General features: G+C 45.0%; 1 protein-coding gene across 7 annotated transcripts in view; it reads left to right on the top strand.

Annotated features, from left to right (window-relative positions):
• The window catches only part of LOC134445968 (tight junction protein ZO-2-like), a 189,196-nt gene that overhangs the window by 131,267 nt on the left and 43,489 nt on the right, over nucleotides 1-14,440 (top strand). For all 7 annotated transcript variants that reach the window (XM_063195149.1, XM_063195146.1, XM_063195148.1 and 4 more), the window contains 4 exons: nucleotides 3,650-3,761; nucleotides 4,384-4,505; nucleotides 6,136-6,199; nucleotides 9,359-9,509. In XM_063195149.1, the coding sequence (XP_063051219.1) occupies nucleotides 3,650-3,761; nucleotides 4,384-4,505; nucleotides 6,136-6,199; nucleotides 9,359-9,509 (449 nt within the window). The remainder of the gene's footprint in view (nucleotides 1-3,649; nucleotides 3,762-4,383; nucleotides 4,506-6,135; nucleotides 6,200-9,358; nucleotides 9,510-14,440) is intronic.

Genomic DNA, 14,440 nt, shown 5'->3' with positions numbered 1-14,440 from the left:
TGACGTTTTCAAAGCGGAACTAAGCTTTATTCAGAATTAAGCCCGATTCGCACGGGATAAATATTACCTATGGACCCCTGGTAATTCGCAATTACCCCTGGACCTCCGTGATTTTTCGGGGCGCATTCAGACGGGATAAATAAACGTCTGTTATTTAGTCAATTCACAGACATTACAAGGGAGTACAGACGGCGCGCCTATATAAAATTACCCCAGGACGTCTGAGTTTCGCCGATATACAGTAGGTAATTCGCGGGGGAATTATTACCTCACAAATCGCAGACATGGCACATTCGCAAAGGACTAAGAACTCAGACATTCTCTGTAATTATTCCGAATTACCGGGGGTCCATAGGTAATAAAAGTCCCGTCCGAATCGGGCTTTAAAGTGAGTTAATTCTGAATTAAATGTCTCATGTAAACGTAGCAAGTGATGGACAACGCGGATTCATTGGGTGCAATCCAGTGCCACATATTCCAAATTATTTGTTTTTAGGTGTCAAATTCAGCCAGGTGATCGTTAAGACCAGGTGATTTGGAGTGTGTGGCACTGGACTGTAAAGTAATGAGCACAGGTTGACCAACTCTGTTCTAGGGGGATGCGTTGTGTTATCGGTATGCTGTGTGAATCCTCCTCACATCACTCAGTGGGACTGCTCTGTTGTGTCTGGAGCAGGATTTAGGAGCGGTCGGTCGACCTGCCAGAGCCCTGTCCTCCCCCATTACACACACACACACACACACACACACACACACACACACACACACACACACACACACACACACGCTGTAATTTCATATTCTACTCTGCCCTCCTTCTTTCCCTATTTCGCTCCTCCCCACAGTCTCTGTCTCTGTCTCTGTCTCTGTCTCTGTCTCTCCCTGTCTGTCTCTGTCTGTCTCTCTCTGTCGGTCAGAGTCCCCAATTAGGTTTTGGTTGGTTTCAGCAGCTGCCATCCAGTCTCCCTTTCTCCTCTCCTCCTTACCTCCCTCCATCCTTCTCCTCCTGTCTTCCTCTTCTCCCTTCTTCCTCCTCCTCTCTTCATCCTCCACTCACTTAATCTCCTCCTCCTCCTCCTCCTCCTCCTCCTCTCTTCCTCTCAACTCTTCCCTTCCTCTCTTCTTCCCCCACTCTTTTCCTCTTCTCTCTTCCTCCTGCTATCCCTCCTGCTCTCCCTTCTTCTCCTCCACTCGTCTTCCTCTCCTCTCCTCTCTTCCTCCTCTCTCCTCCCTTCTTACTTCTCTCCACTCGTCCTCCATCTCCTCTGCTCTCTTCCTCCTTTCCTCTCTTCCTCCTCTGGTCTCTACCTCCTCTCCTCTCGTCTCCTCCTCTCTCCTCCTCTTCTTACTCCTCTCCCTTCTTCTAAGTGGCATCTGGCAACTTCAAACGGACGAGCAGCCACTTCCAGCCCCCTCCCTGAAGACACATTTCTGTTGCCTCTTCTGTTGATGACGATGATGATGTTGTTGTTGATGTTCTTGCTCCCCACGTCTATATATAAATACACACACACACACACACTGCTAGTGACCAGACCATCTCCAGGGACTTAACTCGGTTGCTGCCACTTTTTTTTTCTTTTCTCTGAACATGCTGTTTGTGTGTATGCAGTCCAAATGAATCCCCCCCGCTGTACTGTTTGTCCTATTCCTGTTGCTGTAACTTGGAGTCTATTGTAGATTTACAGATAGAAGCACAGCGGTCACCTGACTTCACCCACAAAGCACACCCCTGAGGAGAGCTAAGGAGTTTGATTTTTCAATGCGCCGCAATCTTTAAATAAACATACTCCGTAAACTCACCAACCTTTCACAGTAACTCTTCAGCTCTTCTGCCTCCCTCCTTCCTCGTGCCGTCTGTCTGTCTGTCTGTCTGTCTGTCTGTCTGTCTGTCTGTCTGTCTGTCTGTCTGTCTGTCTGTCTGTCTGTCTGTCTGTCGGTCGGTCTGTCAGTTGGTCTGTCTCTTTGTCTGTCTGTTGATTGGTATGTCTGTCTTTCTGTCTCAGGCTCTGGGATTAATATTTAATCATCTTCTTGGAGGAATTGTCTTTCTGAGCTCCCTTTGATTCAGAAAATGGGCCAATATCCTGATACATTTAACCACGAACCATTTAACATCATGTTTTTGATGTAATGAACTGTCCTGGAGGAAAGAATTACTTTGTCACTGTAGCTATTAAAGATTGCCGTTTTAATTGTCGGAAATACGTCGTTTTTTTAATTAACCATGAATCAGATACGCTTGCTTTGAGCACCAGTATTTTAATGTGGTTTCAATTTCACTAACTGCTGCCCGCCTTTTGCCTTTTCTCTGCGCTGTGCTGTCACACACCAGCAGACAGGGGCTTCGCACAGTGTGGCGAGGGCCATCTCAAGCGCTCTCAAGCATGTGGCAAAGGTGTCTCCACCAGGACGGTTCACTGACAGTCGCACCCTGTCGCCTCGCTCCCTTAACTTATCTCACCTGGGTCTCTTCTCAGTCACCACTGTGGCTCTCTTGCTCGCTCGCTCGCCCTCTCTCTCTCTCTCTCTCTCTCTCTCTCTCTCTCTCTCTCTCTCTCTCTCTCTCTCTCTCTCTCTCTCTCTCGGCTTTCTCTCTGTTTTGCTCACACTACTGCACTTTCACAATCACATTCACTGCCACTGTAAACCCCAGAGTGCCCGACTCCTCCACTTGCCACACCACCTCACTGCTATCTGTTTTTCTGCCTCATTGTAACCCCACAGCTCCTAGTCTAGTCGAAGTAGAACCACAGCACTGGGCACGGCACGCACATACAGAATTTTTGTTGTTGACTTTCAAAGGGACTGGAATTGTAGGTCTGCGTAGCTAGCTAGTAGCTAATTTTTGCTTTTCCATTTCTTATCCCAGACTTTGACTAGATTCCTATCGAAGTGCTTGTTGATTTACTTCAGTGAAGTTTTGAAACAATCTTTTTTTCAGATAACACTGATTGATGAACATTTAGTGTCTTAAATCCCCGTCAGAATTAATGTGTGACGCAGTCAAACATGGAGCTGATGTTACATCTTGTGGCTGTGGTGTGTGTTACAATGGGGCAGATCATACCGAATTAACTCTTTTGTTTCCAATGGCATGTACACACACACACAAACACACACACACACACACACACACACACACACACACACACAAACACACACACACACACACACACACACACACACACACACACACACACACACACACACACATACACACACACACACACACACACACACATACACACACACACACACACACACACACACACACACACACACACACACACACACACACCCTGTCTCTCACACACACACACACACACACACACACACACACACACACACACACACACACACACACACACACACACACACACACACACACACGAACACACACACACACACACACACACACACACACACACACACACACACACACACACACACACACACACACACACACACACACACACACACACACACACACTGAGACTCTGCTCGGGTGCTCTTGGGACATGCTGCAAAAGACGGCTCTTCTTGGGTTTTCCTTGCGGTTTTCTTCTTGGTGGGGGGGTCACAAAGCTGGGTGTCGCTCGGGTGGCTGATGCTGTCCTGTCCTGTTTCTCTCTGCCCCCCCCTCCAGACCTGTCTGAAATCGAGTCCTACCACTCCTACTCCCCCCAGGATGACCAGAGGTCAAGGCAGTCGGACCTCTCGTCCCACTCCTCAAATGAGATATCACGAGACAACCCCAGGTATGTGATTTAGGCAACAGAAGTAGGTAGAGTTGTCACTGTTTATTCCTTTAATTGGCAAAACAGTGTTTAACAGGTGTCCTTTATTTGTGCAGAGAAATGTATTGTTGTCCAAATTGTCATTCACTTGAGTTCTGTGTTCATGCGAGGCCAGTTGCTCTCTTAAGATATTTGCTCTATGCAGAGTTGCGCATCAATAACAATGTACTATTTCTCTGTGTATGTGGTCAAAAACACATTCCCACCTGCACATGTGTGTAACAGAGACACACAGATGCACGTGGTAATGTTCTCCTTGAAGTGTATTCTGCTCTTTGAAGGACTATGACAGGAAATGAATGTGAGAAGGGAAGGAAATGGGGAAATGGCCCTGGCTGCATTTAAACATGGCTCCCTGTGGATGTTTGGTCATTCATGGCACAGGTGCTCTGACAGCTGTGTCACAGCAACCCCACCCCCAACCCACCATATTTGATAATAATGGAGAGCAGTTTGGGAAAAAGAAGTGTAGGCCAGATAGGTGACAACCCATTTATCATACAGTGGGAGTTTCTCAAATCGCTGTTCCATAACACTTCCTCCCATGTGAAAAAGTTGATCATATATTTGTTTTGGTTTTCAGGGAAGATCCTGTTACCAGAGTAGCAAAGATGGGTGCCATGGGCTCTCCCTTCAGAATGCCAGAGGTCCTGCCTCCACCACGGGAAGTACCCCAAGAGGAGCCTCCTGGAGTCCAGCCACCAGGTAGATAGATAGATACCACCCAGTCAGAGGAAATCGAGTGGAGACCAAGCTTTTGTTCTCAATTCAACCGCCGTTGCTTCAAAGGCTTTCCGAATATATTGGTCTCCATTCTACCCCCAGATATCCCATAGATAACACTGCTTACAACAGCATCGAGGAGGAACACTTTCCATTTCACCACTGTTGGTCCACAAACATTTCACAGTAGCCTGTGGATTAATTCAAAATTTTGATTTCATCAAGAGGCTCGGATAAGATAGACTCGTGAAATAGAATCATAATTAAAAGAACGCAGTAGGAAATTTGTTTGGCGGTGTGTAAGGTTGCATTGAAAACAAAGGAATTAAGTGTTTGCAGGGCGAGGGGGTATTCCAGAAACATGGTTTAGTTCAGTGTTTCTCAACCTTTTTCAGACCAAGGACCACTTTCTCCCCCCAAAAATGTTTAGGGACCGCCTGCGAATTGACAGTTGACGAGGGCTAATTTCACACTGCTAATTTCAATGCGAATCACTTACTTTTTATTCACATTACAAGCCTGTTGTGTTGTGATGAAAATATGACTTTGGCTTTGTTAAGCGTTGTAATAATGTTACAAATATAGTCCACTGCAAGTCTTGGAAAAGTAGAAATACCCTTGCGGACCACCTGAGCTCTGTCATGGACCACCAGTGGTCCCCGGACCACACTTTGAGAATCACTGATTTAGTTATAGTCCTGATTAACAGGAAGAGGTAAAACTGCTAATAGATGGCCCACATGAACCATTCATTATACTTGTGAAGAAGGAGGTTTCCATTCTCGTTCTATTGGATGATTTACCATTACCTCAAGGTGATGTGTAGGATGATGGTCAGAGTAGGTATTGCAACCCACAGATATACTGCTCATTGAAACTGTGCTGGCTATTGCCAAATTTGATCTTTTCATTAATATTTACTAAATACATTTACATTGTACACATTGTATACATTGTAAATGAGCAGCATTCAATTGTGGAAAGAAACTGCTAAAACTATTTCACAGTGCACCTTTAACTCAGCACTTTGTTGAGGCCAACGTGTGAAATCCTCAGCACACTGGCACCTCCTGTGCTGCAGCATGGGAAACCTCTCTGCTTAATTATGGGGTAACCAGTTGAAACACTTTCGACCAGTTAAATTATAGGTTAGGAGTGAGTGACGCACGTATTCTTATTGCTGTGCTAATTATACATACACACGGTACTCATGCTTGCTGCGGGTGGTAATTGTTGTGTTGCGGGGTGACGTGAGGGTGAACTGTAGAGTGTATACAGTAGGCCAGTGTCTCCTGCAGAGCATTTGTTTGTCAAGGTGTGTGTGTGTGCGTGCGTGCGTGCGTGTGGTGGGGGGAATCATAAATGGGAAGGCTAGTTTTTGCAGTTCCATATTAAATAGGAAAAATCAGGGATCTAAATTCACACCAGCCAACCGGGCAAATGCTGGTGAAATAAATTTCAGTTTGGCTGGTATAAAAGACTAAATTGCTACGTACTTTGGACCGTTAGTGAGTGCGTTTGGCTAGTAAATCAGCATTAGGACACCTGAATGATAAAGTGCTGGGGAAAAGACTGGAGGTTAATGTGTGAATCAACTATTTCTCTCTCACAGCGACACTGAAGGCGACCCCCAAAATCTTGCTGCGGCCGAGCCCGGAAGATGAGGCAGTATATGGGTGAGTGTACACGCACGCACGCACGCACGCACGCACGCACGCACACACACACACACACACACACACGCACGCACACACACACGCGCGCACGCACACACACGCGCGCGCGCACACACACACACACACACACACACACACACACACACACACACACACACACACACACAGATGACATCACCACCAAACCATATGAAGTGTGTGCGTGTGCGTGTGCGCGTGCTTGCGTGCTTGCGTGTGTGTGCATGTGAGCGTGTGTGCGTGTGTGCGTGCGGCATTGTTCGACTGTGGCTTTTGGACCACTGTCATGGGGTGATAAAATGCCCATGAGGGTTGGATTGATTAAATCGGAAGGCTCTATACAAGCAGAGTGGGAGTAGTGTATTAAATTAAGTTTGTGTGTGAGTACGTGCGTGTGTGTGTGTGTCTTTTTTCTCCAGTGTGTGTATATATTTTTTTTTCTGCAGTTTGCGTGAGTGCGTGCGTGCGTGCGTGCGTGCATGTTTTTTCTGGAGTGTGTGTACGTGCGTGCGTGCGTGCGTGCGTGTTTTTTCTAGAGTGTGTGTGTGTGTGTGTTGTGATTACATCGCAGGGTAAAATTACAGCTCACCTACACTTCCTCAGTGCCAATCAGTCGCTCCATCTCTCCATCCCTCTATCCCTCCCTCCATTCCTCCATTCCCTTCCTCTGCCCTCTTCTTGTTTACTCGCCTCTTCATCTCTCCCTCCACTCTCCTCTGTTGGTGTTTTTAGTCACCCCGCTGCTCTCTTCCTGCATATGCATAAGCTACAGCTACGCTGCCTACTGAGGCCGTCCACAAGGGAAGAGAGAGAAGAGAAGAGAGGAGGGAAGGAGGAAGAGAAGGAAAGCAAGGAAGGAAGGAGGGAGGGAGAGAGGAAAGGGGGATATTTTTGAGTCCCGTTTCCCTTATAATGGGGATCATAACTAGACTATTATAGCTTGGGTTGTGTGTGTGTGTGTGTGTGTGTGTGTGTGTGTGTGTGTGTGTGTGTGTGTGTGTGTGTGTGTGTGTGTGTGTGTGTGTGTGTGTGTGTGTGTGTGTGTGTGTGTGTGTGTGTGTGTGTGTGTGTGCGTACATGCGTGCATGCGTGCATGCGTGCGGGCAACTGTGTGTGTGTGTCTGTGTCTGTGTGCGTACGTGCTTGTGTGTATGTCAGAAATTGTGTGTGCATATTATGTATATGTGTATTTGAGACATACAGTAGGCAAGTAGGCATGATGTGCATACATGTTGGTATGTTGTGTACAAAGCGGTTTCCAAAAAAGTTGGGACACTTGGTATTTTGTGAATCACATCAAAATGCTGGCATTTTCAAAACATTCAATATGTTAATAAGGTAGAGCATTGTGTACAGACAACATATCAGTTGTTAAAGCTAAGCAGAATGATTGTTTTGGGGTAATTATGTGATCATTTCAAATTTCACCCTTGCAACAAATTCCAAAAAAGTTGGGACAGGGCCAATACAATGCTTTTTATGTTGGATAAGACTAAACACAACACAATGGAGGAAACTTAACATTTAAATACTTTGACTGATGGCATGATTTTATTTCAAAAATAGATATTTTGATGTGCGAGACATGATTTCAGCAGCTAAACTGATAGGTGCGTTCTTCGACTTGTTTACCTTCTTGTTATGCTTAATACGTGGCATATCCTCACTGCAAGAAAACAATTTTGTCACCTGTTTACTCTTATGATGGAACCACACTGTTGGAACATAGTAGAGATTGAAATTTGCCATCATTATGGGGCAATATCTAAAGACTGTGCTCCAAAATATAATGCCTTGGTAGCTATGTATGCTGTTTAAAGTCTGAATATATCATTCAGCCCTCATTTTAATGCTCTACACGAGTAAGAAGACCATAACCAAGGCATCTCTGCACCCCTTTACCATCATATATGCTGTCTTTCAGACTGACCACTAAATCAAGCTGAAGTATACATTTTCTTCATAACCTGGAGGGTGCATGACTCCATGTTTTTAAAAAAGAATGAAATATTTTCCATTCTATAATCAGAGGACAGTTTCACATGTCTCCAAGGTCCATCTAGAATGAGCTTTGCCACTTGCAGCACTGTTTAATGTCTGCATCATGTGCCTTAATCAAGTGTTGTGTTTATGGTCATTTTTTCAACAGCTGTCATTGTTGGAGTGTCATAGTTTGCTTATTGACCATGGGCATGTCATGATCTCATAACTCGTGCAATGATTTCACAGAACTCTACGTTACAGAAATAGGCCTTATATGCCTGCAATTTTGAGAATTCAATCTTTCTGTGTAATAGATCAGTAATTAGTCCCTCAAAATCTTTGCTTCTCAGTGCCACAGCCTCTCTGTGATGGTATTTTATCTGTACATTCATGTTGGCAGTCAATATAGTTCCTTTCAAAATATTCCTCCTTGTGTTATTTTTAGAATTATTCAACTATTACAACTTTTTTTGTCCCTGTCCCAACTTTTTTGGGATTTGTTGCATGGGTTGAATTTTAAATGACCACACATTTCCCTCAAAACAATGCTTTTGCCTCATTTTAACTGTACCTATGTTGACCTTGTGCCATTGTGCATCTTATGCATGGATTGAATGTTTTGAAAATGCCAGCATTTTGATTTTATTCACAAAATACCAAGTGTCCCAACTTTTTTGGAATCCGCTTGTACATGTGTATATTGCGTTTCTGTGTGTGTACTGTATGTGTGCGTTAGTGTGTGTTGTACTCGTTTGTGTGTGTGTGTGTGTGTGTGTGTGTGTGTGTGTGTGTGTGTGTGTGTGTGTGTGTGTGTGTGTGTGTGTGTGTGTGTGTGTGTGTGTGTGTGTGTGTGTGTGTGTGTGTGTGTGTGTGTCTGTGTGTGTGTGTGTGTGTGTGTGTGTATGTGTGTGTGTGTGTGTGTGTGTGTATTTTTTATGGGGGCAAACAGGCCATATCATCCCTACCAACCCTATCATCCCTATCCCTACTGCACCCACACTCTAACTGTGAACTTCTACAAAGGTGGCAGTGTGTCATCATCATCTCAGATCTTATTCGCTAATGGGTTTTATCCCTCCCCTCGCATTGTCACCACGTTACACTTGATTGGCTGACTGACCTTTTCCATCCTCCTCCTCCTCCTTCTCTCCCCGTCAGGCCCCACACCATGATGGTGAACTTCCAGAAGGGGGACAGCGTGGGCCTGCGGCTGGCCGGGGGTAACGACGTTGGCATCTTCATCGCCGGCGTACAGGAGGGTAGCCCAGCCGAGGAGGAGGGCCTGCGCATCGGGGACCAAATCCTCAAGGTAGCTATGGTCATGAATGAAAGCCCAAAGTACACTAAGTAAGACCCTAAGGATAAGGCAAGGCAAGTGTATTTGTATAGCGCATTTCGTACATAGGTGCAACTCAATGCGCTTCACAAAAATAAACAAATGCAAATAGAAAGGAAACAAGAAAGAAAGAAAGAAAGAAATTAGAGTCAAAGAACATTTAAAACATTAAGATAAAACATATGGTAAAAAAATAAAAATAAAGTAAAATAAAGGTAAAGCACAAGGCATTATTTTTCTCAGAGCGGAGGAGAGCAGATGCTTCAGGTTGTTGCCATCATCAGTGCTCTCTGTGCTGCTGAGCACAAATAAGAGAGCACTGATGATGGCTGCAACCTGAAACGTCTTACTTGGTGTGCGAGTGTGCGACTGTTACTTAGTGTCTTACTTACTGTGCGAACCTGCTCCTACTTTGAGCTACTGTATAGTTTTTGGGTCTACGCATCTTCTTATTTTTCTAAACATCTAGAGCGCAACAATACCCTTGCCTCCTGCCTCATGAATGAAAGGCCACCTGGGATACTCCCATTGTCATTGTGACACAGCACTCCACACATCACGCAATTCTCACTGCACACACAACAGAATCTCATTTATGCCTCACTCGTGCAAGGGAGCAACCCCCAATAGCGCCCCAAGGGAGCAGTGCGGCAGGACGGTACCATGCTCAGGGTACCTCAGTTATGGGGGAGAGCACTGGTTAATTACTCCTCCCACCAACCTGGGAGGTCAGGAGTCAAACCGGCGACATTTGGGCTACAAGTCTGACGCTCTAACCTTGACCATGACTGGGTATCTTAAGCTCCTCTTTAGCTGTGGCTTTAGGGAGTTAGAGAGTTAAAGAGTTGGTCTTGGGATTGAATGCCATACCAGTAGGAGGACAGTGGATATGCATGTGAGACCCCATCCTGAAAGTAATTATCATTATCGTCTACTCATCATTACTTGTAGCCTAATGGTTTGGGAGTTTTGCTTGGGGTTGTAATTGCCTAGCGACGCCATCCTATGTACTTCCACCCAAAGATTTTGGCTCCGCACATAGTCTGGCGAAAGCCTCCTACTGTAGCTCTGTTCGCTCACTGTTTAGCCAATCAGCAAACAGTTGAGAGTGGTGAAGGATTCCTCATAGCTTTCGCCAGACTGATTGAGGGAGTCAACAGTCGGCTTTTGCCCAGGCTAGGGATGTAAGGCTGCAGTTTCAAATCGCATGCCAGTGGGAATGTTTTGTGCAAGAGGGAGGCCTTGCGCATTGGGGAAGAGCTCCTAAATGTAGCCCATCTGTCTCCACTCATGTAAATGATATCACATAAATGTGAAATTTAGCAGATGCTTATCAGATGCTTTAATCCAAATTGACGTACAAAAGAGGATTATATCAAAACAGGACATACGGTAAACAGCAATGGATGTGTGGAGGAATACAGGCGCAATGAGGTCAACACAGGAGAGTTTGCAGAAAGAGATTCATCTTTCCAGCTGTGTCCCACTGGTTTTCGGAATTGGGCTATCAAAGGGCCTCATAAAGTGATGAATGGTAGGAGTGATTTGCTACGTTTACATGAGACATTTAATCCAGAATGAAGTCACTTTAATTCTGAATAAAGCTTAATTCTGCTTCGAAAACGTCATGTAAACACTTCACAAATCGGAATTAAATGAAAGATCAAAGTAAACTCGACGGAACTATTTAATTCTGAATAATTAATTCGAATTAAAGACGTCATAAACATAGCCAATAACCACTGCTACTCCTGCATCCTCAACCGTGGTTGGAGTGTCCTTGAGAAAGACTGAAACCACACTTTGCTCAGTATTTGGTTAGTGGCAAACCAGGGGTGCTCTTCTCGAAACCATAGTTGCTGCTACCGTAACTACGTTAGCTACTTTGTTCTTTGCCATGCAATTTCCTCTTGGCAACTACCCAAGTTGCAATTGGCTAGCAACTATGCTTTCGAGAAACGCACTCCAGAACCTTTGGAGAGTGCCTGTAGCCTAAAATATCCACCTTCCTACTACACTTATTAGCCCCGCCCATTGTCGTGCTCCCACGACATTTCCTGCCAGCTAGTTCCAGTTAGGCTGGCCATAGCTCTCCTGAATGATTTGGCAATAGCAACTGCTACCAAAATAGTTATGGGGGCGCCCTTGAAACCGTGGATTATACTGTAGTGGATGCAATGGTGTGAAGTAAGTTAGGCATCGCTAGCTCTACCCTGCTGTGTAACAGATCTCATTAGCCAGCCTTGGCTCACCGCAGCCCCACCAAATCCTCTTTCATAGCCAAATCACGCTCTGTTTACAACCTCTAAAATAGATATACAGTAGCTCTAATTTACTGGCAATATACTGTACTGCATGGCATGTTGATGGTGAAAAGGAAATGATGTGTGTCCATTTTCTCCTTTTTACGCAGTGCTCAATCAGGTTGTTATGAAATTAGATTTAGCAGGCATGGTGTCAGTTTGCGTAATTTAGTTGTTAAAATACCAGCGGTACAAACAAAAAAGGAAAATGCAATATAATATAACCTAAAAACGAAAACGGAACAACAAAATGCTGGAGCAGAGCAGGCCACTGAGCTTTTAAGTCCTCGCGTGAGGCACGCAGCTCAGGAGGAGCTCATTAACTAACATGCAACATCGGCTAGCCTAAATTAACACCGTCCATGCTTCAGCCACGGCTGAACTCGTTTTCGGCATGTTGCGCATGAACAACGCTTGTCTACAGGTCCTTGTCTTTCGTTCATGCTTTCCCAATATCACCAATGGACTACCATTGGCTTGTCCCCCAATGTTTTCCCCCAAAAAGGGGCGTATCGCACATGGCACACATCACACCCTTTATATGTATACGATCTTTGGTGCGGACGCAGACTGTCTTTTATAGGGCTCTGGTGCACATGCACACAATCCCCACTCCTTTGCAATTAACAGCGACTCTGCCAGCCATCAGCACACCTGAAACACGTATGAAATCATTTCCCTCTGGATTAATAAATGATACTCAACTCTACTCTCTGCTTTAAAACGAGGCAGCCAGCAGCAAGAGGAAAAGTCTGCGTCCCTTGGGGCGAGACACAGGTGAACTGTAGTTGTAATGGGGCTGTTAAATTCAGCACAGTGTGGACGGAATGGCAAGGGACATGACTGCTCATCACGTCACCCTTACATACCCTCGCTCCCTATCTCCATATCTTTCATACAGTACGTACTATTCCCTCTCGTGCTGATAGTTCAGAGAGGAACGTAGGCTACTGGTGATATTCTTTCGTGGCTTTTCACTGTTTTATCCAGGTCATGGACCCAACCCAGGAGTACACTCTAATAAAATCTAAAAAAAAAAAACATGTCCTCCTCTGATCCAAAGAAGGTTTAAATTCACAGTCATGGCATCTGTCTCACGCCGAGATTAGGCCCCAAAAAGATATTCAAATAAAGTTCAGAGCGTGTGGTCTCAGTGTGTGGTAGTGGTAAGTGGTGTGCGACTGGGGCCCTCACGTGCCTGGCTTTATCCTTGCCTGGCCTTCACTGGTACACCCACCCAGCTGTTACAGCAGTTAGAGCCATCATATCCAATAAGCTCGTGTGCCAGTGTCTGTGTGCGTGTGTACGTGGAGAAAGACAAGGAGTGTGTGCGTGTGCGTGTGCGTGTGTGCCTGTGCGTGTGCGTGTGCGCGTGCGCGTGTGCGTGTGCGTGTGCGTGTGCGTGTGCGTGTGCGTGTGTGTGTGTGTGTGTGTGAATGGGTGTGTGCGTGCAACCTTGACTCCAGAGCGAAGGAGAGCGGGAGATACTGTCTGTCTGGCCCTCTCACCTCCCAGAACGACAGCAATAACATCATGTGTGGGCTACAATATCATCCTCATGGTTTGCGATTTGGTTTGTGATTTCGGTAAAACCCACACCCCTTTACACATCCTTGCTGAGGATCTCCAATTTATCCGGGCATTAGCAAACCATTTCTCTGTTGAAGATGCATGTCGAAACGTTAGTCTGATTGCACTTCAAAAATAAACAACAGAAAATAGACATCCGGTGGCACCAGATTTGTCTTCCTTTTTTATTCTTGCTTAGTTTCCTTTGGGATCAATTACAAATTACAAACCAAATTGTCTTTGATAGTATGCAGTCACAAACAGTAAATCTGCCTTAACATTAATTAGTTCTCATCTGTGTGATGTGTTAAAGTGGCAAACAAAAAAATTATAAATAAGGGGCCGTTTAAACATAATTTGATAAACGAAGGTTCGTTTGTGCCTTTCGTATACACTCAGAGTTTTTTTCCTCTGAAATTGAATCTTCCTAAAATGTAAAAGTGGAGATTTTTCAAAAACGCTCCGATGGTGTGAACGAAGAGGCATATATTTTGGTAACCGTAGGGAAGAAAAATGTTTATCAAAATCCCTGGGTATGTACTGTACGTAGAAACGGTGCCTCAGACATAAGCAGGAACACTGCCAAACATCTGTTCAATATGTTGAGCTGCTTGTCACTATGGCAGACTGGAGCACATCCCATTTAATTAGGACAAGAGTAATCAAACAGATTTTTTTTGTTGTTGCTGTCACTAAAACTCTTTCGCATCACTTCACCGTTAACATGCGCTGCGCTGACAGTCTTTACCGGGCCTGAGACATGTACTTCTGAAACGGCCCCCCTCTTCTATCGATGTCTTGACATCATTCTCAAATCACACTATGATTGAATGATGATTTGCGTATAAGCTATAAAGAAATATTCATGTGTAAATTCAAGAAAAAACATTAACTGTGACTAAAATCAAGTCACTATTTTTTCATTATCCTTGGTGGGCACTTCAGAAGCTCCCGGAGGGCTACCTGGTGTCCACGGGCACTACGTTGGTGACGCCTGCCCTACCTACACCTACACACACACACACACATACA

The sequence above is a fragment of the Engraulis encrasicolus genome, chromosome 3 (assembly GCF_034702125.1).
Source record: "Engraulis encrasicolus isolate BLACKSEA-1 chromosome 3, IST_EnEncr_1.0, whole genome shotgun sequence".
NCBI classification, from domain to species: Eukaryota; Metazoa; Chordata; class Actinopteri; order Clupeiformes; family Engraulidae; genus Engraulis; species Engraulis encrasicolus.
Note: the sequence above shows the minus strand (reverse complement) of the source record. Positions and strands in the feature narration are given on the sequence as shown.